Source organism: Sylvia atricapilla, chromosome 3 (assembly GCF_009819655.1).
Source record: "Sylvia atricapilla isolate bSylAtr1 chromosome 3, bSylAtr1.pri, whole genome shotgun sequence".
Classification (NCBI taxonomy): domain Eukaryota; kingdom Metazoa; phylum Chordata; class Aves; order Passeriformes; family Sylviidae; genus Sylvia; species Sylvia atricapilla.
The window spans coordinates 33,494,952-33,521,881 of NC_089142.1; the positions used below are offsets into that span (position 1 = coordinate 33,494,952).

The following is a 26,930-nucleotide window of genomic DNA, read 5'->3' on the forward strand; positions in this document are numbered from 1 at the left end:
TATTCCACAAGTCTTCTAAAACATCTTCCTTTACTCATCTCTCTTTACTGACTTACTTGCTAAGCCTCACTTTTGCTCTGTTTCCATTTCAGTTTGGCTCTATACACAGTCCTGCTTCCAGGGTCCTCACATTGCCTAGATCCTTCCAAGGTAGATCCTAGATTGCCTAGATCCTTAGTTTAAACTGAAATCTGTATCATATTTGTCTGTAATGTTTGTAACTTTTTCCTTATGTAATTTTCCCTTATGTTTGTTGATCAGGCACTAAATGGACTTCTAACTAGGGAAGAAATTGGAGCTACTTGTGTTTCTAATATATCTATGCCAAATAAAATCAATACTAGAATAATTTTATTACCATAACCTAAGAACTTCCTGCATCTGTGGGCTGGTGGAGGAAATCCAAGGCCACTGCATGCAAGTATGACATGACTGTCATTTCTATTTTTGTGCATGCCAACCTAGTGAACAGCAGTAGCTGACAGGCACTGGCTGTTCTGGCACCCTCAGAGGGTGGTATTTTTTTACCACACTCAGTGGGCCCATTACTCAGCTGGGAATTGCACCAGATACACTTTAAAAAAAATAGGAAAGAAAAGACACTTTAAAATGCTTGCTGTAATTACAAATCAACATATTGCAAAGTGGTGTCTGCACACACATGCTGCAGATGGGAGTGCTCCTGGAGCTGTTCAGCTGTACCCCACATGACTACATGCTCACTCTCACAATGCCCATCTACCTTGGGCCTCTTCTCCCAGAGCTTGGGCAGGCAAACACAGCTTCTCTTCCCCAGCACAAATACACCTGCAGCCTGCCAGAGAAGCCTGACAAGGGCTGATTCAAGCAGTGTAGGAGGAGGAGGGATAACCTACCCGTGGAGTGGCTGCAGTCTGGTAGACCGACTTAAAAGCTGAGACCTTGGCTGGAGTGCTGGAGCAACAACTATGGTCAGTAGTAAGACGTGTGGGAGGTGGTTTTGAGATTTGAGATTGGTTGTTATCCTGTTATTATTGTTTTCTAAAATATAATCAAACGTGCATGACCTGAAGGTTTTTAGGAGGCCAAGTGGAAAATAAGTCAGAAGTGGAGAGTCAGCATTTAATCTTGAGGAAGACAAAGCTGTGAGCACAGAGCAGGAAGACCTCACAAAGTAATGGAGATTGAACATGCAAAGGTTGCATCCATCCACTACGTTCATTGGGCAATGACAATGTGACTGAAGGGTGGTACACCCAAGATATTCAACTTGCCAGCATTCTCAGCATCATGGAATTTCCATTAGCTACCAGAAGGAGCCAGGGTTTGGGATCAAGGAATATCTTCAATTTCTTCGTCTATTCCTCCTCATCACCTTTGTCTGCCAAAATGGTTAAACTGTTTTTTGTGGCTTGGGTGACATCCAAGTTGTGACTGAGTCTGTCTTGAGTCTGACAGGATCAATTACCTCCAACTCATACAACTAGACCTCAAAAGGTTGTCAGAGAAAAATCAGGAGAATATGGTTATTTTCTCCAAGACACTGCAGTTTACGAAGTGCATGATTGGATTTTTTCACACTATCCTGCAGCCAGCTCATAGATCTTTCAGAAAGGTAAGTCAGAAAGTAGCAGAGAAGGCATCAGAAGGAAAGTCACCAGCCACGATGGTGCCAGAACTTGCAGGTTAACATGATGAATCACAGGTCTTGCTGGTAGGAAGGCATCTGAAAAGAAGCCCAAAATGTGTCTATTTCCAGAGGTGAGAATGCAATGAAGTACTGCTTGAATGAAACCCTCTTCCCACACTACGTCTCACACCCAACACACCTCTTAAAATCTCACCTAAAAAAAGGAGTTTCTGAAATGACTCTACGAGGAAATGTGGTATCTTTCTATTTTTTAGTTAGACCATTCTACACATCCACCATTCCCTGAGCTGTCTAGTGTGGGGATGTACTGCTCTGATCTTCTAGGGACAAGCTGGATACAACTAGTCATATTTGGCCTTCCAGGCTGACAGTAACAGCCATTCCTGAGGGTTTTGCTGCACAGTGTTGTGTTGCTAACCTGGATCTATGGCAAGCTGCACCATGAAACTGCAAACAACCTGCAACGCACCTCCAGAAGTTTTACATAAACAGAAATAGTTTTTTCTTATTCATTTCTTCCAATACATCGATGACTTTTTCTGTGAACATGTAATCAGATATGCATGAAGTGATTGTAATAGCAGCCTGTAGTAATGGGGGGAAAACCATTAAATAAAAACCAGTTCTTATTCCCTTGCATAAAATGTCAAAACATGGATCAAACTGGCTGAACATCCAGAAATTCTTTCCATTGGATCACCAGATTTGCCAGCCATTCTAGGGTGTCTTTTTCAAAAAATGAAGATGACTTATGAAATTGTCTAGCTTGAGTAAAGAGATATAACTGTTTCCAAAAGGAGCGGTGAGTTTATTTTGGAGTTTTATATTATCTGTTTTTAAAGTCTTATATTTAGGGATTGCTTTTCTTTCCAAAACAGTCAAAGATGCTTTGTGTCATAGCAAAACACCCCTAAAATTGTATTTGTTTATTTAAATGGCACATTATCTTATTCTTAGCATTTAATACAATCCTTTATGAGTCCATTAGATCTTGTCCAAGTTGCTGATCATGTAAAATTCCAAAATATTTAAACAGAGACCAGCAACAGCCCAAAGATTATGAAATAAAATATGACTAGTCAGGTTTATGGGCAAAATGAAGTATTCATTTGGGTATTTCTTTTTTTTCTTATGTGGATACAAGGAGAAGGGGAAAGAAAAGTTGATCATCCTTGCAGAGGGAAACTGGTGAAATTTTAACTTACATGGTAAATAGCTCTTTAACAATGAAACTGAGTGGGAGAAAAACAGGTGATGTACAGTCTTCAAAGACTTATCTGTACCTTTCTGTCCAGCAATTTTGTGCATGCATGTAGCAACCAGAATGAAAACTGGCAGGTATGGATTACTAACTCAATTTAGTGTTGCATACAGCAGCTGGTAATGACAAAATTCCTTCAGATTTCTCTGCTCTGTGTGTACAATCAGCAGAACTTCAGTAAAAAGCAGAAGAGGGTTTGGAGAGTCTATGCTGTGCCTGCTTACCAAATGTAAAGCTTGAACAGAGATGTGGTCAGTGAGAATAAAAGCTGATGCATATACACATATGTGCATGTATCCATACATGTATATGCAACATATGCATAGACATGCTGCACTGAATAAGCAAGAACTATTTCTGCCATCTGGAGAAGTCATAGATGAAAACTGTGTTCTGGAACAGCCATCAAACAGTAAATCTGACATTATTTTTCCTACCTTTGTCACTAGAGTTTCTCAATGTGTTTTTCTTTGGCAATGCATTTAGTGTCAAGACACCCAGCCTTCAAAGCCCTCAAATTCTTGGAGTTATTGACTCTCAGATGAAGGCAGGATCCATCTGAGAGCATCTGCTGTGCTGAATGCAACCAAATATCTCAGCCTGAACATGAAGGAAAACAGCACTGCTCCTGAGCAGCCACCAAGCCCTCAGACCAGTTCTGGTTAAGCTAAGATTGTTCTTAAACTTCACTGCACAAATTGTCTTTTAACGTTTACCAGGACCATACCAATGCTTAAAAACATGCAGTAAGTCTCATAGAGCAGCACCTCTGCACTGCATCCTTCACTGCTTAGCTCAGGAGGTGACAAATGGTTCCACTCAGCCTGGCTGCCACTGTTTTTGCACAAGTACAGTTCCCATGGTGGCAGAGCAGTGCACACACTCCAGTTTAAAGCTTGCGGGAGACTGAATCTCTGCAGCAAGCTGCTCAGAAAAACTGAATTGCTTTTGGCCTGAGACTCCTGCTGCTGGGGTCAATACCCCACGTCACAGTGGACTGCAACAGCTAACCCCTGAAACCTGCCAGACTTCAAAGCTGCAGGGAGCCAAGGCTGGACCAGAAGAGCAGCCTAGCAAGAGGGAAAAAGCATCAGTTCTTTGCCAGCCTAACCAGAGGGTCCAGGCAAGAAGAGAAGGCAAGGCTGAGCAACTGTTGTGAGATAAGAGGAGCTCAAGCAGGAGACAACTCCATGACAAAAACACAGGAGAGGCCACATATCAAGAATCTCACACTTACAGATTGACCAGAGTAGGAAAATGCTAGGTTCTTTTTTGTAGGTAATAACAAACTTTTTTCTTTAACAGGGAAGTTAGTGTATATATTCTATATAGTATATAGTGTATCATATAGGCCATGATTTTCCCTGGTCAACTGCTTCCCCAGATGCAATTTCCAGACTGAAGTTAAAAATTCAAGCCCATGAATACAGCAGTAGCTGCTTTTATTCAGTCCTTCCCAAGAAAACCAGGTGGATGCTTCAAGAGAGCTGTTTTATTTTTTTGCCAGGAGATAGATTTACAAAGGAAAGGTTTACCTCAAGTGACCTTAGACTAGAGATGTAATGCACTCCTCTCTGACCTTCAGCTTTTTAGTGGTGGATTTCTCTATGGGGAAACAAGCCAAGATCCAGGTGTTCACTCCTATGGAGAGTGATTTCAGATTTCAGGACACTGCTTTATCCGTAGAGACCATCTAACCTGAGTATTTCAAATAAATTTATGTTGCTAAGATTTAGTATGAGCAATTTTTCCATGGGAAAGGTGATATTCCTATTGGCAAATTCCAATTTCAAATAAAATACTACAGCTGGAAAAATATACATACTGGAATTCACAAAATTCCCATGAAAACAAGAGAGAAAGTCTTCTCCTAGTTGGAAGTTGTATGTGGAAAAGACATTAAATACAGTCATAATCTGAATTGAAGCCCGATATCTTTTATCCTGTCATTAATGTGGAAAAATCAGTGACTTAATGGGTAAAAATAATGTCTATATGAGCAGTCTTCAGCTTTTTATTTCAGTTTCTCAGAATGTGGAACTTAAGGTACTGCAGTGAAGCACATGGCTGGAAAATTCAGCCTAGAAATGCTACTGTTTAAAGGCACTATCCTAGGGAAACATAAAAAATCTGATTGCATTTTTTTTCCTTTCTTCGTAGGAGGATTTTAAGTTCATTGAGATCACACAGAAAGAGAAATAACACAGGACATTTTTTCAACATGGTTAAGATTCAGATATTTAGATAAACCCTAGGTAAAGATCTAGATTTTGAGATGGCAAGTTAGTCCAAACGTTATTATATTCATCCATGAGGCAGGCGATGGTCAGTATCTCACTGAATAAATCACCAGGAGAAAGTCCACAGAATCATGTGGTGCTTTGATTTTATTTCCCTACAGTCTCAGAAGAAATGGCAGATGTCCTGATCTTACAGAAGGGAGCATGTGCTTTATATTGCAGGAATACTGTGACTAAGAGCAGGAGTTCAAACAACAATCCTACTTAGAGTAACCAACAGTCAAAAACAATTGAGTTCAGTAGGGTTTTGGGTGAAATATTCAAATCCTTAGGATTTTTCCTACTCCTGGTTAGCAAGAGAGTAAAAATTAAATGCATTTATTTCAGGGGGCTAAAGGAACACAAAGCAATTGTGACAACTAAAGAGAAACAATTGTGCACCAAACACACCAAGATCTGGAATGCAGGGCTTCTCACAGATGATTTTTTTTTTTTTTTTTTTTTTTTTTTTTTTTTTTTTTTTTTTTTTTTTTTTATTATCTCAAAAGAAACCGTGGGTATCCTGGAAGAGCTGAGATTACCAGGATTACTGCAAGTAACCCTGCCCTGGAATGCTGGTCAGCCATCACACTGGTGATGAGGGAGCAGAGGAAGCTGAGCAGTGAGCTGTTACCACAATTGTTTTTAATTGCTTCAGTTACAGAACAAGAAACATCTCTAAGTCCCATTCAAACCAGTGCCAAACCATTGGTCAGATTTTTTTCTTCTTATTAAGTTCTCTTGCTTTTATAAAAACTAGAGATTTCTTTTAATGATATTCTATTTTCTCATCAATATGCTGCTTTTACTTGTTATTTCTTGGCAATTCTATAACCATGTATGATTCAATTTACAGAATCAAATAAAAGCTCTGCGTAACTTTCAGTTTTGTGCTTAGTATCTTTCAAATTTGTCACTACTTTTATCTACAGATTGTAGTGATGCTCAGTTTTTCACATTTTCCTGTGTAATGCCACCTGCTGCCATTATCAGTTTTCCATGAAGACCTCAGGATTATATCATACTCTCCAGTACACTCGCCGTCTAAAGGAAATTTTCAGCTCAGTTTTCACTATGAAGAAAAGAATTTGCTGGACAGCACATGAAGTTCCAGATGTGACAAAGTCTGGCTCTCTGGCTCCCTGATGTGAAGTACAGCAAAGTGTTAATAGTTTTTACTGAGTAGTCAGCTTGAAAAGGAATAGGGGATTTAAGACATCCTTTATTGGTAGAAACTCCAGACAAGTGGGCAACTCTCAAAGGTTTTTTGTGAGGGTTTTTGGTGTCTCATGACCTATTGAATTTTGCATTTGTATTACCCTGAGCAAACTTCTGTGGTTCTCATTACAATTTATGTATAACCTGCACTGTTTGCAGCCAAGGCCTCAAGATGAGAACAAATCTCTGAGGAGTTAAAAGTAGCAAGAAGGTAATCTGACCCCAGAGGCAAACAGGAGAAGAGTGACTGGGAACAGGGCCAGTTCAGGTAAAATCTGCACTGTCACCCATTAACCATGCCAAAGAAACGGGGACACTGGAAACAGTCTCCCTCAAGCCTTTTTCAAAAAGAGACAGGACTACAGATGCCATGTGATCAGAACACGCTCTCAAAATTAGACTTGTATCAATAAAAACCTGTCTATCCTTTCATCCTGTTTTCTACTCTCCCTGCTAAAGCCAGCATAATCTGCAGAGAATGCCCAGATCTAGAAAAGAGATTTTATGAGAGTGAGATGTTCTTCCAACAGTTTCCATCCTTTAGTCCTGGTCTGTGAGGTCATGGGACTCCACAGATCCGCTACCAATCGGTAGTTGGTTACTTGGTTCTTGGGGTCAAAGTCTGTGTGTGGAACAAGTCAAATGTGCATTTCGCATATCAGAAATGAACTAATTCTGCTACAAGAAATGCTTTCAAACTCCACTCAAGCATCTAAGGAGAAGGCAAACAAAACCCGTTGCGTGTCTGGGGCTGCTGATACAGCTGGAAGTTAAAATGCAATATGAAAACCGTGTCACAGATGAGCAACACCTCATAAATTGCACCCACTCCTCAGTGGACTTTGTTGTTCATGGGTTACTAATAATTTTTCTTTTCTTACAGTCTTTTTCAGCAGGGGATATGCTTTTTCAGAAGCACAGAACAGCACTGCAGAACTGGGGGAAAAAACAAAAACAAAGCAAAAAACCAAAAACCAACCTCAAATTCTATTTGGGACAACATTAGCCACCCAACATAGACAGGAGAAGAACATTTAGCTGCCAAGCACACCAAAACTGTGAGGACACACTATGTAGGAGATGGCAAAGAGCTGGAGGAAAGGAGCTTGTTATTCAGCTGTGATGGGCAGCATGGGAGAAATGAGAAAAAAAATAAAAAATTATTTCAAGGCAGAAAAACTACAAAAAGTGCAAGTAGTTGGAAAGGAGAGGAGGAATGGGAATTTATTATACCATTTTGGAGGAGCTAATGGTCAGGACTAGACCTGGGATGTATCTAAGGAGCTACTCTGATAAGAAAAGGTGTACAGTAAAATACAGGGGAAGCAATGTAGAGCACATTGCAAAGTAATCTCAATAGCAGGATACAATGAAGGCAGCAAATTCTCTGTATCCATCTCCAATAACTGTACACATTTAGCAATTCTGCAGGATTGAGCTCTGATATGCCAATTTTCACACTGGCATAGCTCAGAAGAACAAAAACTCAGACAAGGAGTCATCTTGATCAGTCCAAGTCTCACCCCTACAGTTTTCCCCAGAACTCGTCTCTCTCGCTCAGTCATCAGCTTTCAGGTTTTACATCATGTCTCCCCTTGGAGAAGAGTGATCTCAGGGTGGTGAGTGCTGCAGCCCTGCACAGGTGCACAGCCTCCTGAGCAGACAGCTGCACACCGAGAGCCACACGGCAGGGGCAGCAGGAAACAAAAATTCAGCAATAACACTTGATGTCACCTCTCCCATTACTTTTTCTTACCACCTTAAGCAAAAGGCGTGTACCTTAAACCAGCCTGCTCCAGATTCGGTGCTGAGACAGCCCAAGGGCTCAGAAGTGCTGCAATTCCATGGGGCAAGGAGACCTGCTGGCTTGAAATTTTCACTTTGCTGATTCTTTCTTTCTGCATCTGCTACACAAACCTTTTGAACAGAAATCTTTCCACTCTTCATCTCCTGGGCAGGTCCTGATGAGATGTACTGATCCTTTGCTTGTACCCATCCTCAGCACACCTTGCCTCCCGCTAGTCTGAGCTATGAAATGCTAATTATCTGACAGGTTTGGAACATGGTGGATCGCTGTCATGGTTTAACCCTGGTCAGGAAATCAGCCCCATGTAGCTGCTCGTTCATTTTCCTTAGCTGGGTAAGGGAGAAAATCCAAATGGTAAAAATGAGAAAACTCGTGAATTGAGATAAAGACAGTTTAATAGGGAAAGTAAAAGCCATGCACACAAGAAAAGCAAGCTCAGAGATTCATTCCCATCAGAGGGCAAGTGTTCAGACTTCCCAAGGAAAGCAGGGCTCCATCACACATAACAGGGTCTTGGGCAGGCTAAAGTTGTCAGTCTGAATGTTTTTGCCCTTCTTTCTTCCCCCAGCTTTATATGCATGACACCATATGGTATAGAAATGTTCCTTGGTCAGTTGAGGTCATCTGTCCTGGCTGTGTTGCCTCCCACACTTCTTGAGCACCTCCAGCATCTTCTCTGGTGGTATGGGATGAGAAGCAGAAAAGGCCTTGCTGTGTAAGCACTGCTCAGCTGTGCAAGCACTGCTGAGCACTAACAAAAACATCCCTGAGTTATCAATACTGTTTTCAAACAAGATCAAAACATAGCCTATATTGGCTACTCTGAAGAAAATTATCTCAGCCAAAGCCGGCACAATGTCCTTTTGCCTAGCCCTGGCAAGGCAGTGTGGGATATTTGCTTACATCTGCCAGCCAGGGAGGGCAGGGGATTCTAAGGGCAAAGGAGCTATCATGAGCCAATTTTCTACCATCCAGCTTGAAGCATTTGCTACAAGAAAATATGTTAGATATTTGTTTGCTCTGGCTGTGAGTGCACAGTAAGGAAGAGTTTAAGGACAGCTGATCCTGCCTTTGGGCGAGGGGACGTTGCAGAACATCCTTGCTGCAAATGCAAGGATGCATCCACAAGAATCTCATGTTCTTCAACAAGTGCAAGGTGCAGCACCTGGGTCAGATAAAACCCCCAGAATCAATACAAGCTGGAGGATGGACAGATCAAGAGCAGCCCTGCCAAGAAAGACTTTGGAGTTCCGGTGGATGAGAAGCTGGACATGAGCCAGCAATGTGCACTTGCAGCCCAGAAGGCCAATTTTATCCCTGGCTTCATGAAAAACAGTGTGGGCACCAGGACGAGGGAGGAGATTCTGCCCCTCTGCTCTGCTCTGCTCTGCTGTGCTCTGCTCTGCTGTGCTCTGGTGAGATCCCACCTGGAGCCTCTGGGGTCCCCAGCACAGGAAGAACATCTACTTGCTGGAGCAAGTTCAAAGGAGGTCCACCAAGGTGATTAGAGGGCATCTCTCCTATGAGGAATGGCTGAGAGCATTGGGGTTATTCAGCCTGGAGAAGAGAAGGCTTTTGGGTGACCCAGTTGCAGCCTTCCAGTTCCTGAAAGGAACTTACAAGAAAGATGGAGATAAATATTTTACAAAGGCACGTAACTATAAGACAAGGGGGAACAGCTTCAAACTAAGGGTAGGTTTAGAATAGATATTGGGAAGAAATCCTCTATTGTGAGGTTGGTGAGGTAGTGGAACAGGTTGCCCAGAGAAGCTGTGAATGCCCCATCCCTGGAAGTTTTTAAGACCAGGTTGGATGGACCATTGAGCCACCTGGTCAAGTGAAAAATGTCCCCACCTATGGCAGGTGGGTTTAATGAGATGGTCTTTCAGGTTCCTTCCAACACAAGCCATTTCTCTGATTTGGCTCTATCATTTTCTCTGCTAAGGGGAACATATGGACTGAGAGTTTTAGAGTTGTACACTGAGCACAGGTGTAGAAACATTATATAAAGGCCCTTTTCCGTTGTTTTACCTCCCTACCACCCTGCTGGACTCCAGCAGATTCACAACTGGCTGTGACCCCAGAGAGGAACTGAGGTATCCAACAGTTATGCCAGGTATTTTTAGGGTGTGATGTGGTCTCTGCACACTCCCCAAACCACATGGCTCATAAGTGGGGAAAAATAAAACCTGGTCCACAGCAGGTCTCCAGCATCATGAAGGAGGGGGCCAAAATCTTTGCCACTTCTTTGGTAACACTTCCACAGACACAACGATTTCTTGCTAGGAAGCTAAGAATTCTGATGTGGTCTTTTTGACAGCAGATATCCTTAGGTGGATTATTGACAAAATCCACAAGCAAGTTGTAAAGCAAGTTGGGAAGTGTCCGCTGGGGAAAGAAATTCCCCCTGCCTTTCATGAGAAGTTAGTAAATGTCACAGGAAAAATCTGAAGACATAATAATGGCTGTGAGGATTAACTTTCTCATATAGCAGCAGTGCAGATTATTTATTGGAAGTATATTTTTCCTCTTTGAGGTTTTTTTGAGGGTTTTTCCCTTTAAAAGAGATAACCAAAGGTTTATGAATGTAAGACACATTAGGAAAAAATCAACTTGACACATAAAATATAATTTCAGTGTCAAAACCCTCGGATGTAGCAGAGAAAGAAGAAAAGTATTTCATGCAGGCATCCTGCTGCAAAAAGGAAGGCCACAGGAGATTAATGACAAAATAAATGGGAATAATATATGAGGACTAAATAAGGAGGAAGTTTAGGCCATAAGAGATTAATGAGGAACATATTCTTGGTCTAGGTTTGCCACCAGATGTATGAACTGAATTGTATTTTATGGCTTTCAAGGTAAATTGAAAGTGACTGAAGAGCAAAGAAACTTTACAGAGAGTTTTCACTCATAGTCCTCCTGGGACTCTTCCCCTTGGAGGTGGGAAAGGCTGTATATGCTAACTCTGCAGTTCTTGGTGATGAGCAGAGGAAGTCCTTCTGCAGAAAGCTTTGTTAGCACATGCTTCCTTCTTCTGAACTTGAGACAACCAGTGAAAAGGCCTTGGTTTTGCACAGAAGTCACTGAACTGCAGCTGAATAGGCCTTAGTTATGTTGCTTTTTAAATCACATAATTAAAAGCAGAAACAAAAATCTTAAAAGGTATTATCCAACCTTTATGTTTCCACTGCCACATGTGTGCACGCAAATACAAATGCATTTGCTGTCAGAAAATTTGCTATTTCAAAATAAATTTTGCCCATAACTTGAGATAAATATTTAAACTACAAAATGTCATAAGAATTAATATAATTATAGTTTAGAAATCACTCTTTTATTTCTACATTGACTTTGCTTTTTAAAATAGCATAAAAATCATACTTTAGAATAATAGATTGCAATAAAATTATCTATACTCTTTCAGATGGAATAAAACATCTCAAATGAAACTAAGACAGACTAAATTACTTGTTTAATTATCATTAAGCCATTTTCTGTCCCCATCTGCCTTCTGAGGTTTTGTCCCAGAGCCAAAAAGTGCTTTTCTGATTGAGCTCTCAACTTACTCACCATGTCCACTCCTGACATGGGTCAGCCACAACCAGAGGTGGCCTCCACAGTATCTGAGACCCTCAGCTCTGCATCATGGCAGCCTCACACCATTTCCCTTGGTCTCGTTCCCTGCATGCTAGAGGCTGTTCTTTTTTATTTCAGGTCCCTAACTGGGTGAAATGATGGGAGGACGTGTGCTTGAATGGCTCTGGTCACTATAGCCAAAATCAGGACAGCCAGAGAGAAACATGACTTGCCAGCAGGGCAGCTGTTGGACTGCTGTGTGGGCCACTTATGGCACTGGAGTCTCTTGTATGCTCAGTATAAGAAAAGAGCCCAGGCAGGCCTGCCTGAAAACCCTGGCCACCTCGGGTCCCATTATAAGCAGGGTAGGAAATCCCATATCCTGGATTCCCCTCAAGTAGCACATGGTTTCTTCCTACAGCTCCATCAAAATCCAGCTCTTCTTTGTAAGGGGAAAATATGCATAATCCAGATCTATTGAAAAAGGATTTCATAAGTCACTTTTCCCCTGGTTCACGTCTAACATATTAGGTATACACCATGGCTACTGCACAGGTCAAGGCCAACTGCATGGTGATCCTTTACCTGACTGCATCCATTCCAAGCTCTTCTTGCCAGCATCTTGCAGGGGCTGTAGAAACTGAGGATAGATTCTGCCTGCAAAGCTTTGGGGTGATGAGAAGTAAAGAATAAAGTAGCAAGCTGTACTTCCTATTGCAAGCCTCCTTCAAATTCAAGGGAACAGGGCAAAGGCCTTTGCCAGCCCGTGTGATTTTTGCCCTCATCTGTCCAAAGAAGAGGGTAGAAATTACATTAGCCTCCTACTATGTAGGGAGTCTGAGCCATGAGCTGTCACTGGTCTTCGAGAAAGTCAGCTTGGACCAGGATGAGAAGGACATTCTCTATAGTAGACTAGCCATACCTCTGATTAATGAAGCAGCTGCTTCCCAAAAGGCCAGTGGGAATCTTTGTTTAGATTTGCCAATTTTTGCTTTTACTGTTTAGGAAAAGCTGTATCCAAAATTATTGGTGCAAAATAAATATGTCTGAGCCTAACCTTTCCAAACAAGAATGTTTCTGTCTATCACACAACCAAAATGAGCAATATTTGAAATACTTCTTCAAAAAAAGGTTATCCTTCTGGTCTTTCTTGGTATATTATTTAAACAATACCTAACAAATTGATTAGCTTAGAAATCCATATGCCTTTCAGGAAGTAAATACAGTTTCTATTTGAATAAGTTCTTATATTTGATGCCAAAGTGTCGGGGAAAATGCCCAATAATGCTTATCACAGCATCAGAGGTATGAGCCAAACTTTTGGTAATGCACAGCATTATACTTTGGGGTGGAATTATATATTTAGAAATATCTCCTATTAGGCAGCAGTGTTACTGTGAAGAGCTGCATGGAGGAGATTGCCCACAGACAACCACTTCTCCCAACTAGCAGCATGACACAGTGCAGTCGCCTGGCAGGGGGCAGGACAGGGAGCTCCAGCCCTAAGTCTGAATTTCTTGCCTTTGGTGGGTTTAAGCCATATGTGGACTCATCTCATTTGTGATGGGTGTTTTACCCATCACAAATGAAATATAAATCCTGAAACAGGGAATGATGATAAAAACACAGACTACATCATGACCAGAGTCCACAGCTCTTGTTGGAACTACCATAGTCGCAGACTCACAGCTGAGTTTCAAATATTTTATTGGATTACAGAAAGAACTGTTATTAGGCTCCCTTTCCCTTCAGCTCATTATTTACAGTGGTTTTCCATAATTAAACCTTCTTTCTAACAGACAGCTTAGCACTTCAAAATTTTTCAAACACTGCAATTTGATATATTCAGGAAGAAATACACATTCAGTGAGACTGTGTGTCCCAGGATAATGATTCTCTTCTGTAAGTTTAAGGCTGGGACACTGTAGATTTGCAACAGTGATTATTATGGGGAGGTCGACTCACTAGCTGACTGGTGCAGGCAGCCCTGCAAAGTGATCAATCTTTGCTTGTTAAGGAAATTCCTGTAATTCATGCATTTGTCTAGTGGCCAGCCTAAAAGAAAAATATCTGGTATCACCTTTATAGAAATAAAAAGCTAGAAGCCCAGTCAGGACACCCACCCATTTGGGGGAAGGTCAGATTCAAGAGATCCCACGTATGGGCTCATTTTCTTCAGCACGTTTGCTGGTTGTGGCTCTGCAGTCATTTAATGTTGCTGCACACTACTCCATGGTGCTTAATTTCACCTCCTGAAGTGATTGAAATTCAAGATGGAGGGAAGAGAAATGCACCTGTGTCTGCATTTACTATAGAACTGATTTCAGGTCTCTGACAAAAATTATCTCATCAAGTACGCAGCTTTTTAAAAGAGCAACTGAGTTCAGTTATTCAGGAAGACAAGCTGAGATTATGACATGACAGACTTACTAGGTGAACAAATTCACAGAATTCCATAATATTTCCTGAAAATTATGGAAATTGTTCCTCTTTGGGAACAATTTTTGCAGGTTATATTCCATTTCTTAAAAAAGCAAGAGCCTGCCTTAAGCAAATGGGTTGACTTACTGTGAGACAGCTAAAGGAAAAAATAAGCTCATTGAAATCTCCACACAGAGAAGCTCTAAGGGACAGGACTTGCACAGGGGGTGTTTGCACAGTGCCTGGTACAATGGGTCCTAACCTGGTCATGCCCTTTGATTGTTACTGCAGAACAAACATTCAACAACAAAGAAGTGGCAAGTAATGCCCAGGTCAAGCTCAGCTACCAAATCTGCATTGTATGCTCCCCACATGCCTCCTCAAGCACTGAGACAGCTGCACACTCTACTGCTGCACACAAAGACTGGCTAAAGCCAAAAGAAAAGTCTATTGAGACCAAGCTTCTGCTCAGGTGTCTGATGCATTGGCTGGAATTGCATCAGACACTTCCTGTCACTCATGGATGTTCCCACTCTTGTCAGAGGGCATTTCTGTGATGATGAAAAATCTTTATCCCACAGGAAAGACTATCATGAAAATACCTTGACACAAAAGATGGAGTTTTTAGCAGTGAACAATATCTGCTGGGCACCTTTCTGCTCTAGAGAATACCCTCTGAACAGTCAAAGAGAAGAGTTTAAAGAGCACTTCGATGTGCATTGGTCAGATGCAAGTGGTGCATCTGACTAAAATGCATCAACTAAAATGCTAGTGATGCAACATGTGATTTATGGCAAATATGCCTGCCCACAAAACTTCACAAAACAAATGCATCATGTTCAGCATTGAGCCAACACTGCATGTGCATTTCTCAGAAAGACTGACAGTAGTTCCTACCAGAAACAGAGGCTGTTTTTTTTTCTCTCTTAGTAGATGACCTTTGGGATGGCCATCAGTGCAGCCCTGCAGAGCTCCTGCTGCCAAATGCATTGTCTTCCTAAGAGCAACAGCAATAGCCTGATCCAAGGTAGATGCTGTAATCATCAGATACAGATATTCTTCCTGGGGGCAGAGAATGGCACGTGGCAAGCTGTGTCTTGTAAGACCCTGGTAACAACCTTGGAGCTGTCTGGGTTTAGGTTTGGAGGAAAACTGATTAGTTCCAAGTTCTTGGAACTTCTGCAACTTCAGTAACTTTATGTTGCATCTGTAAATGTCTATGATGGCTGCAGCAAATGAGATGCTGCTTCCAAAGCATCTAGCACACAACACAAATGCCTCTGTGCGGCCCCATAGGGGTCCATGACTTCAGCAAAAACAGGTAAGAATGGTTTTGCCAAACTAGAAAATACAGCCTTAAATATTTGACATTATTGGTGACAGAGGTTTGGGAAGAAATGAAAAGCATGTCAGAAAGCTCAATTTACAGAAGATGCACCATTCGATTTTATAGTTCCATAAAAAATACAGAGGAACCATTCACAGCTGGCAAGAAGGAAGCCCAAACTCTTGGTTTCACTTCTGCCACACTGGCTGACATTTATGGTGTTTTACTTATAAACAGCACTTACATAAATCAGTCAAGTCATAGTTTACACCACTATTGCAAAGCCGACCACAATCATGTATAAACACCAACGACTGAGGGAGGTGAGGAACAAGAGATGCAAACCCTTTTTCAGTGGGTAATTTAACCCAAAACAAAGTGCCTGGATTGCAAAGTGTATAAACAGCCTGCTGAAACCCAAATAAAATACTTCAAGCTGAGGAAGAACTTCTCTTACTAGTTTGCATGCTGACATTTTAATAAGTGCCTTGTAGTCCATTTTCTCTCTGATTTAATCATAACTGTTGCTTTGCTAAATTTTGAATTAATCTAACTGCTATTCTGCACTTCTTGAGATGTTCAAGTAATTGTATAAGGCTGTATGAATAATTCCTCATGAAGAACTGCTAGTGGACAGCTTTGTTTGAAATATTTCTGAAAAGAATTTCCCAGGACACCCAGGACAGGTGGTTGCACAGAGATGTTCCACTTCTCTTGCTGAACCTCACCTAATGACCCATCTAGCAGTGAGCTTACATCAGTGGCTCTCAAACACTAGAGACCGGCAGAATTGCTGACAGTCTGAAGAGAAGCATATGGTGCTGGCCCCTCCTTCTTCTTCAAGAATCAGGATGAGAAGGCAGCAGAGAAGCAAGCAGAAAACAGCAATGAAGAAGTGAAACTGTGAGAAATTACTCAAGGACAAAAGATTAAAAACTAAAAAGACTATGGCTTCATCTTTTCCTCAAAGCATTAGTTAATTTAAGATGGGTTGTGATTACGAAAGGTTTCCTTGTGATTACTTTTTCACATCAGAATGTACTGCAGGAACTTCACAGATGTCTTGGATTGAGGGAATAAGCCAAGTCATGGTTAAAACGATGGCCATGCAGTCACTGCAGACACATGAATCCCCTTCAAGAACACAGTCACTAAGGAACATGTTGTCTTAAGAGAAAACTGTCACAGAGCCATGCACATCTCCCTCAGGAATGCCTGTCTTCCTGCTCCAGGCACCCCTCATCACCTTCGTTCAAACTGCAGAGAGGCAACCTCACACACGCACAGACGAGGATGAGCTGGACGTCTCCAAAGCACATTCACTGTCTACCATTTTTAGCTGTGACTTTGGAAGGGACACTGTTCCACAGCCCCCAAGGGAGGAACTCCAGAGAAGAGATCCTGTGTAGGTTAGATACAATGGAGTTTCATTTTTTAAAACCGCTGGCCGTTCTGGGTTTCTCCATTTTCAAGAAGAAAAATTTAACTCAGGACAATTGTTCACTCATAAAACATTTTCACCCCTAAGCCCAACAGAAAGAAAAGTATGTTTAAGAACAATGTCCTCTTGAAAAACAGCAGTTTATGCCCTCAAAGTCATTATGGGAATCTAGAGAATGTTTTCACCATAGGGGAATATCCATGTTGTTCATCCAGTATTTAGGTATGTATTTAGGACATAGGTTTTTTTCCCAAACCATGCAAAAAAAGAAAATTTTCTGGCAAGTACTGTCATTGCACTTTCTCAAGCAACAGCCACGTGAAATAATGAAATTTTGCATCCACAAAACACACTCTCTGGACAGCCTAAGGGTATGCAAGTATGTAGAAGATGAGTCTGTTCATGATAGCTTATCAGGCTTTTGAAAGGTGAGTATTTCTTCTCTAATGTACAGATTTTGATTTTGTGCTCTTGACCCTTGGAGGCAGACTAGAGCCCACTGCAGAGCTGCTTCTGACACACATCTATAGATACTCAGGGCATTTCTGCAAAACTATACCAGCTCCAATGCAACAGCATATAGCTGTGCTTTACCTAAGTACATATAGCCACATGCACTGAATTTTACTAAAAGCACATAAATAAAAGGGAGGAGGTTGCTTGGTGGCAGCATCAGGAAGGCATGACTAGATCCACACAAGCACTTGGGAAAGAGGTGTGTGCAGCTGCTACAAAACTGTCTGCAGGGGTTTCACAGGCAAGAGAAAATGGCCTCAGTTGCACCAGGGAATATTTAGGTTGGATGTTAGGAAGACATTTCTTCACCAAAAAAGTTGTCAAGCATTGGAACACGCTGCCCTAGGAGGCGTGGCGGAGTGACCGTCTCTGGAGGTATATAAAGATAAGTAGATGTAGTATTTAGTGACATGATTTTCTGGTGGACTTGGTAATGGGTAAATGTTGGACTTGATGATCTTAAAGGTCTTTCCAACCTAAATAATTCTATAAAGACTAGAAACCTAGTTTCATTCTTGAGTAAAAGGGTTCCTGAGTAATCTTTTTATGGCAATAAAATAAATATGTGCTGCAGCAGCCAAGGAAAACCATAGACTGTAACTTATCTTGATAAGTGACAGCTTCTCTGACTTACTTTAGCAGGGTGAGCAGAAGTCAAAGACTTGTGCTATTTCTCCTCTCCTACTGTAATCCCTCCACGTGTCCTCCAGCTTTCCACAGTGTTGTTGTTCAGGTGATTTCCACAGTCCAACTTTGCTTTTGCCCTCCCTCCTGAAAATCACAACGTTCTAAAGTGCGCATTCAGTTGGCTGTGTCCACATCACACTCTTTCTCAGTTTGGGAAAGAGGACTCTCAATGCTTCAGACACTCAACTGGCTCTCAAAAAATTCCCCCCAAATTTAAGCAGAGAAATGGGAATTAACTCACTCCAAAGCATAAGAGCATCCATCTGGGCTTTGATTTTGAGATACAAGCAAAGGCATTTAAATTTAGACAGTTTCCAATTCCCCTAGTTTCCATCTGTGTCTTTGGGTAGTTGCCTTTGTCAAACTGCCTGAAATATTTCCTAACTGAGCAAGTTAACAGCAGGAAAGGTTAGGCCACGTGCCCCTCCCTTTTCTGGCAGTAACGTGGGAGGAAAGACAAGGCTGTATGGGCAGGGATGCTGAGTGCATCCCCACCTCCTGGCCAGGCTGATTTCAAGAGGTACTGTGCAGAAGGCACCCAGCATTAGGCAAGGGGGCTGCTCCTGTGCCTGGAAAAATGAGCAATCCCATTAGTTTGTTTGGTTGTTTTTTTGGTTTTTTTTACAGAAGAATACAGGTTCACTCATCATTACAATAAGCATATTCACACACTCCCACTGAGCCAGTTTGAGAATTCCAAGACCAGCACGGTGTATGAATGAGCCTAGTAAGAGCTACATACTGCAGACTCTTAGCCAATATTTTTCAAATTTGGGTCAGTCTGAGGCACCATGGCTGAAAAAGTATTGCCACGAGCATTGTAAATTAATATTTTATATTCCCTTGAAGTGTTTTTTGAGGAAATTAGCCTTCATTACTGAGGCATCTCTCCTGTAAACATAGAAAACAGAAAATACCTCTGCTGACAAGGGCAGCATTGTAGGCCAGGGAAGAAGAGTAAACATTGAATCTGCAGGAAGAAGTGAACTGATTCAGCAGCTGAATCAATCAGGCATGTGCATACCTTCTCCCCAGCAGAGCCCCAAGCTTCAGGACCTGTAGCACCCCACCCGCTACAGCTGGCACCACCTTTACACCCAGGCAGCAGCACACCATTGCCCCCCGGACCTACCAAATTGGTAAGGTGGAAACATCAGCCCCTACCAAATATACCTCAAGGACAGCAGGACCCCCGCATTCCTGCCAGCTTGCTGGTTTGTGGTGCACTGATCACAGTCGTCACAAAGCTCCAGTCCCACCACCTAAACTGGGAGGGCAGTGAGGGCGTGGAGTTGCCATGGCACCAATTCATTTTCGTGTTTCGGACCATTTGCACGGCCCAACTGGTGCTGGAGTGCGTATTTTTGGCAGTGGCTGGGGAGGTTCCTCTGCAGCTGAGGACAGCCAGCCAAACTCGGCTGGCACGAGGCAGGGCTTTTCAAAATGTTCTGTGCTCCAATCGGAAAGCAGCCGAACTCTGCTCTTCTCAGAAAAGTGCTGCCCTTGTCCTCTTTTAATGAAAGCGAACTTGGTATTCAGTAGGAGCAGGCCAGAGCTATTTCAGACACGGAAGACAGCAGACACAAATCAATAGAAAAAAATAACTTCTTTTTATTTACAAAAAAAAAAAATCCAAATATGGATGCTGTAAACAAAATTCACAATCTGTTCCCTCTAGAGTCTGTTTTCCATCAGCTCTTTTTCTGTCTGTGACAAAGCCTATAGTCAAAATGTTCCAAAAGAGCAATCCAAGGAGCAGTTTGCTGCAACAGGATGCCTTGCAGAAGGCAACAGTTGTAAGGAAATTTGAGGGAAAGCAAATCTGCACAGACTCCTACAGACTGCAGGAGCCTGCAGTGCCTTTAGCCAAGCTGTCTTGAAATTTGCAGGCTACTTTTTTTTACTATTTATTTTGTTAGCAAACCACTATTACAACAGCAAAACAGTACACTGATTTTCTTTCTTGCAAGGGAAATTCTCTGCATAAAGAAAACCATACAAAAGAATATATTCAAATAAGAGCTGAATATGCAAATACAATTTTTCCTTTTCTGTGCAGTTTTATCTAACACACTTCATTTTCTCAATTAAAAAAGCGCCTTTTTGAACCGGTAGGAGCTTCTGATGTGATGCAAACCAAGCATTTAGTAAGAGCTGTTTAGAGGATTTGTGTGAAGGCCTTTGTGCAAGATAAAAAATACTTTAAGTGCAATACGAGAAACTAGAAAAATATCATCTTTTTGGTCTTCTAATTGCCCTTCTATTTTTAGAAGAAATGTTCTTGCATTTTAGAGGACAGCTACATCTAAGAAAAAAAAAAAAAGAAAAAAAATCCCATTTAAAAGCTCTTGGTTTAATCGATCGTTACATTTTACCAAGTTTATCGCCCTGTTGGTTAGCAGGAAATTCAGCTGTGGCACAAACAGTTTTACTGTAATCAGGTCAGTGTCTTTAATCAGTTCAGCTCTTTAAAAGGGGCACTGTCTTCTGTAGCACAAGCTCTAACCTTACAGCTGATTGGATGGGATAGATCAAGTCTACAAAGCAAGAACACGGTTATTAACTTTAAAAGTACCAGTGTGCTGAAGAGGAGGGGAAAAAACAGTTAAAAAGAAGTCAGACTTTATGGAGGGAAAGGTGTGCAAACCACAGAAATAAACCAGCTTTGAAAAGGGGTTCTTATTTTACTCTTGGCCTGAACTCACGCCTTCTTCCCACCTCTAACACCAGGCACATTTTAAGCCACCAGTCACAAATAAAACAAAGCTCCACCAGTTCCACCACTTGATCATTAACATATGTAAAACAGATCTGGAATACCTATATAATAGATATAAAAACATATTACAGATGTATCAAAATGCAAATGCCAAAAGGTGCAGTTTAGCTCAGAGCCCTCCTGTATGCACTACAAGGTAACTAGCTGCTGTCAATCAAAAAAAAAGGAAAAAAAAAAAAAAACCAACCCACAATAAGATTTGAGCTGAGAGGAAGTAATTCAAAACTTTCTTTCAAGCAACAGCAAAAATAAAGGGTCCTTCAAAGGAAAACAGCACTGTATCATGTATTACCGGCATTCTGTGGTTGTGGCACAGCTATAGATTCTCAAACCCTTTTAAAGAGAGGATGAGTCATTTATTTGCTGTAAATAGCTGTGGGAGAGAAGACATACCACATTACCAGCTGATCCTATTTCCCCAGCCCTCCCCTGGCTTCCGCTAGCAAACCAGGAGCAGGAGGTAAGGGGAACCAGCGGGCCAGGAGAGCCCAGCCCGGACCCTCCAGGGGGCTGCAGGGAACCTCACCGGGACAAGAATCCCGTGGGAGGCTGCAGCCAGCACCAAAGGAAGGGAAGGTGGGGACAAGGTCTGCACGTCAATGCCAGGAATGGCAATGGACCAGCTTTTAAGTTTCCTGAAGGACTCGCAGGGAAGGTGCTTCAGTAAACAAATCGGGTTCCTATTAAAGTGCCTGCAGAGTGAAAAGTACAAAGCGTGACAAAAATAGATGTACCTTACTCGCTCCATAGGGAAAATACACTGCCAGGACACGAGTCCTCTCCCTCTCTCTGCCCCTGACTCCAACGCCAGACCGTACCTGTGACCAGGCAGGGCACAGACGGATTTCCTTCAAAAGCCTGAATTCCCTTTTTTTTTTTTTTTTTTTTTTTCCCCTCAGAAAGAAAAAAGCAAAATATCAGAGTCAAGTGTCACTTAGTCATTAGGTTTTCAAAGCACAACAAAGAATTTAACACCTTCAGAGATGGCACTGAAGTGAAAACAGCAGCGGAGGTTGGTTTTTTCCCCCCTGCTGGTCTTTTAGGAGAGGAAATGAAAGTGAATAGCCATTGTTCCAATGTAAAGTGATTCCATTTAAATAAAGTACAGTACTAAAATTGTAAATGCAGTGTGACAACCAGATCAAAGATGTTTAATATTTGCATAAAAATATATATATAATATATATATATATATATAAAATATAATTTTAAGCAATCGTGCAACACTCTCAAAAAGGGTTCATTTCACATTTGCTAAATTCTAGTGGTCCTGGAATGCATAATGCATTCTATTAAAAATATTCCTTTAAATATTAACAATTAGTGTTCAAATTACCAACTAATACAATATTCTTTAGCTGTCAGGGGGTTTAAATAAACCTATCTTTGATCCACGTTCCACTGAAATTACACATCATGGAGGTATGCAGTCACAACATTAGTGGGTTAAATGTCAAAATGGCATTACAGTACAAAACAGTTAAAAAATCAGCTAGTCATATGTTTCTCCATCTGTGGAATTATTATGGCTCACAAGCAACCCACTGAATTACTGTAATCCTTGTTCTTGCAACCAAAGACATTATCTGAATCCCACCTTAATCCTGACTGGTTCATTTACTCCAAATTTCCTAGGTGTGGGTTAAAATTTCACTGCAAGGGGCCCACTGTCCTATGAAATCCTGTGGCAAACTGGAAAACAAGTAGTACTTTATTTAAACATTCCTTAATTGCTACATTTTCCTAGACCACATTAATATATATTGTGTGTGTATATATATAGATATACACCGATAACATGTACATATATACACACACAAACATATATATACACATACACACACACGTACCTAGGATAACAGCACACTGACAAAACATTAACTCTATACAGGTATTTGCCAAGAAAAAAAATAGGGCATTTCCTCCACCACTTATTCACAAGCTTATGGGTTGGTTTGCTTTTTTTTTTTTTTTTAAATCCTTGTGTCCCTGATAAAACAAAATGCATGGTTAAACCACAAAACTATAATTTTTTTCCTCACTTCAAATTTTATGAAGGCATCAGGCACTTTTGATTACTATTGGTTGTGTACAAATATAGGAACATCTCCTTTTACATATATATATATTTATATATATATACTCTACTGTATCTTCTTTGCTTGGATAACTTTTTTGTGAAATCTTTGGTCCTTAAGTATATACTTCTTGCCACAGCTGGTTTTCCAGCATTCCCACATTTTTAAAATGTGAGGCATGCACACAGCTGGAAATAATGGACTTTGTCATCGTACGTGTTTCTGTTTTTATAACTGTACCAATCCACTACTGTTCATTTGGAGCAAGCTGTTTCTGGTAAAGCATTCTAGTCAAGCAAGCTATACATTCTACACGGTCAATCCATAGACGGCACTTGCTGCAAGCCCCAAATGCAGTAATTCCAATATACAACTTTATTCAGCTTATCTCTGCTTTATGCCTCTAACTTTTAACTCCTGAATATATATAGAACTGTTTTTTGTGAAGTTTTTTTTTTTCTTTTGTTGATTTTTTTGTTTTGTTTTCTTTCTTTCATATTCTCCCTTTTACAGATCCCATTCTAGAGTAAGAATAAAAATAAAAGAAAATAAGGCTTTCCCACCTTCTCTATGCCAAAGCTATGGGAGCAGATATTGCCAACCCATATTGTCATCAAGCATTCCTCCCTCACTTATTTCAGGAGAAGCTGGTTGCTTTTAATGACAGGCCTCTTGTGCTCTGGGGTAGGATCCAATTATTTTGGGGCTCTTTCTTGATCATGCTCCCATTAATTATTAGAAGAACCACAAGCTTGTCTCAAGCTTGAAAACTAGAGCAGATCATCATTGCACAAAACACCCCATTTCCGAGGGACCCGTCGCCCCTTCCTACATCTTAGAAAAAGTTCTCCCCACGGGGTCTACTAATTTCAGTTCTTAATTACAGGGCAGCCAAGTAGAGTATGTGTGCTGCTGGCAAGGGAACACCGTCTGAACCTGGGCAATATAGTAATTGCTGAAGTTGGCATCTGCTACGTAGGGGGCTGGCTGGTAATAGCAGGTGACATTGGCCACGTTGGGGATGATATTTTGCTCGGCTAGGACCCGGATGGCCAGCATGGTGATCAGATTCAGAGTCTGTCTCCTCTCATGTCCCATCAGGCACACTGTGCTCTCATTCACCACACCGTGAAGGGTCATGAGATAGTCATACTTGCGGTCTTCTAATCCCACAAAGTGGTTCTGCAAGTAGGACTCCAGCTTTCTCTGCTGTTCGCCAATGTCTGAGAAGTCAATGAAAAATCTCGAACACATGTATCTCTGCAGGGATTTAATCTCAGATTCAGAGGCTGCCCTAAAGCCCCTTACCAAAAGGTTGCAGTACTTCAGAAGACCACCTCCTCTGATTTCTTCTGGGTTTCTGGTGGCAATTATCTTGTTGCAGAGGTGATCAAAGGCTTCCTGGAAATCCCCATAAACACTCTCACCAATGATAGTTGGGTGAAAAGTTTCAGTCATTGGATTCTCTGAGCACTCATAAAAAAGCAGCAGGGAGTCCAGCTTGATTTGAAAAGAATCGACACTGAATTCAAACTGCCGCCTCAGAGAGTCCACAAATTTCAGCTCCACATTTTTGCCACTGTTGTTAGACAGGGAGATAAGACTCCATCGGTCTGAATCATTGCATACTTTTACCATCTTCTGCACATAAGCCTCCTATAATCAGAAAGACAAAATGAGCAAATCAAGACAAATATCCAAGAGAACTTTCCTTCCCTGCATCTGCTTACCCCTCCCAAGCCACCCCAATACTTGCATTTCATAAAAGATTTCATGCAGCCTGCAGATACAAACCAGAGAATAACTGCTTAATGTGAGAGCTCAAAATGCTGTCACTGCAAGGGTATGACAGGGAAGGGTGTTCTGCTGGGACTGTGTCACATAAGGGAAGCATATAGCAATACTACTTTGTTCAGACACTTCTAAACACATCTACAGACTAAGCCCATGGCACACCTGCCAAATACGCCTGCACCCATACGCAGAAGGTCACTGCTACAATCTGATAAGAAATCTTATTTATTGGTTTTCACTTCTTTCTCTACTTCCCAAAAAACAAATTAGCAAATGTTCATTCCCCTTAATCCCACCACTGCAGGTTCCATAAATCAGTCTCATATTAAAATTAAAAAAAAAATAAAAAATAAAAAATCTAAAAATCTGAAAGGACTTGTTTTCAGCCTAATCAACTCAAGCGAAGTGTCTTCTAGAAGAGGAAATATGCCTCTCCACTGGGGCACTTAGCACACCTGGAAGCATGCCCTGCAGACGGGGTTTCCTTCTTGCACATGTTAAATCCATCTACGCTCCCCGTGCACCCGGGAACCGGGGCCGGCACACCGAGCTGCCGCCGAGCCGGGCTGGGAGAGAGATGTGCAGCGCCTGGCACACGCCCCAGGTAAAACAACGCTCCCAGCAAATCAACCGGGAAGGACAAAAAGCTCATTAATCCTGAAGTGCCCCGGTCAGGGCGCTTCACTATAAACTCCTCCACGGTTTTAAGTGTGGGGCGAATAAATCGCTCGGGGTTCCCGTGGGTCGCGGGGGCGTGAGGGGAAGCTGCGTCCCTGAGCGCACCACTCCATCCCCAGGGGGAAGGCGCCCACTCCCCGCAGGCAGGAGCTCACACCTGCCCGCTCCGGGCGTCTGGGCAGAGGGCAGGTTTACCTTGAGTGTGAGAGGCGTGATCTTCTCCTTATTCACCCCCTCGGGTAAGAAATCCAAGAGGCAGTCCAAGACCACGTCCTTCACAGTCTGAAATTCGGCTTCTCCTTTGAGGTCGGCGCAGAAGATGAGGTCCAAGTCCTTGTAGCCCAGGCCGCTGTCCTGGTGGAGGACGTGGCTGGCGGCCGAGCCGTTCAGCCGCACGTCCCGCAGGCCGATGCCCTTCTCTTCCAGCCGGCTCCGCACCACGTTGACGATCTGGCGAGGCTGCATTGCCAACGTGGGGAAGTTACCGCGGCCGTGGATGGGGATGGTTTCGCTAAGGATGCGGTCCAGACGCTGCACTTGCTCCCAGCTCAGCACATTGCACTGCGCGCTCTCGCCGCCGTCCGCGGAACTCCCGCCGGCCTTCTCATCGTCTGCCATGGTGAGCGGCCGCCGCCTCCCCGGGCTGGATCCAGGCACGGCTCCGGCTCCCCGCCGGCCCCCCGGGGCGCCTCTCTCTCCGCGCCTGGCAAAAGAGGAGGAAAAGCCAGCGGTCAGCAGCTGCGTGCACCCGGCGCCGGAGCTCCGTTCCGCTGCGGCCGCCCCTTTCAGTGGGGAAGCGAGGGGATGCACCTACTGATTAGATTAAAAAATAAAATAAAATAAAATAAATGAAATGGGGATGGGGGGAGAAAAAGCCCTCCCGAGCCAGGTGGTGCTGCAGGATAAGGGAAGGTGCCCGACCTGCAGCGCCGCTGCCTGCGCCGCTCTCCGCGCTCTCGCCGGAGCAGAGGCCGCCCCGCGCCGCCCAAGAGGCCGCCCCGCTCGCTGCCGCCGCAGGCTGCCGCCGTCTCCGGAGCTTTCGTAGTTCTGGCCGGGAAAGGTCCCCAGTAGTTTTTATACGGGGTTTCTCCGCGCTTCCGGGGCTCCGAGTCACAGAGCCCGCGTCCCGCCCCCTGTATCTGCATGGCCGGCCTCGGCGGTGCCCCCGGCCCGCCCACACCCCGCGCACCCGGGGGCCGCCCGCCCTCCCGCCCGCCCCTCCGCGCCGGCGGAGCGCCCCGCGCTGCCGCTCCGCACCGCCCCGCGCCGGGAGACCGCGCAGCGCAGCGCAGCCTGCCCCGCACGGCTCCGGGCAGGCAACAAGTGCAGCGGGCGCTCCCTGCCCCGAGCGGGGCGCGGCCCCTCCCGCTCCGGCCGTGCGCGCCCAGGGGCACCCGGCTCCGCGCTGCCATTCATTCCCAGGTTTTTTTCTCTG

At 43.0% G+C, this 26,930-nt stretch overlaps 1 protein-coding gene across 1 annotated transcript; it reads right to left on the reverse strand.

Moving 5' to 3' along the window:
* Positions 1 to 19,753: 19,753 nt before the first annotated feature.
* Positions 19,754 to 26,528, reverse strand: TENT5A (terminal nucleotidyltransferase 5A). Its single transcript, XM_066315070.1, has 3 exons — positions 26,417 to 26,528; positions 25,691 to 26,198; positions 19,754 to 24,679 (listed from the first exon to the last, which is right to left on the reverse strand). The coding sequence occupies exons 2-3, from the start codon at positions 26,111 to 26,113 to the stop codon at positions 23,900 to 23,902; spliced, it is 1,203 nt and encodes a 400-aa protein (XP_066171167.1). The 5' UTR covers positions 26,114 to 26,198; positions 26,417 to 26,528; the 3' UTR covers positions 19,754 to 23,899.
* Positions 26,529 to 26,930: the final 402 nt, after the last annotated feature.

Bases quoted from the DNA above. Each gene is read 5' to 3' on its own strand.
- TENT5A (XM_066315070.1), bottom strand. From the start codon at position 26,113: ATGGCAGACGATGAGAAGGCCGGCGGGAGTTCCGCGGACGGCGGCGAG. The intron at 24,680-25,690 runs GTAAACCTGCCC...TTCTGATTATAG, and splicing joins TCACGCCTCTCACACTCAAG to GAGGCTTATGTGCAGAAGAT.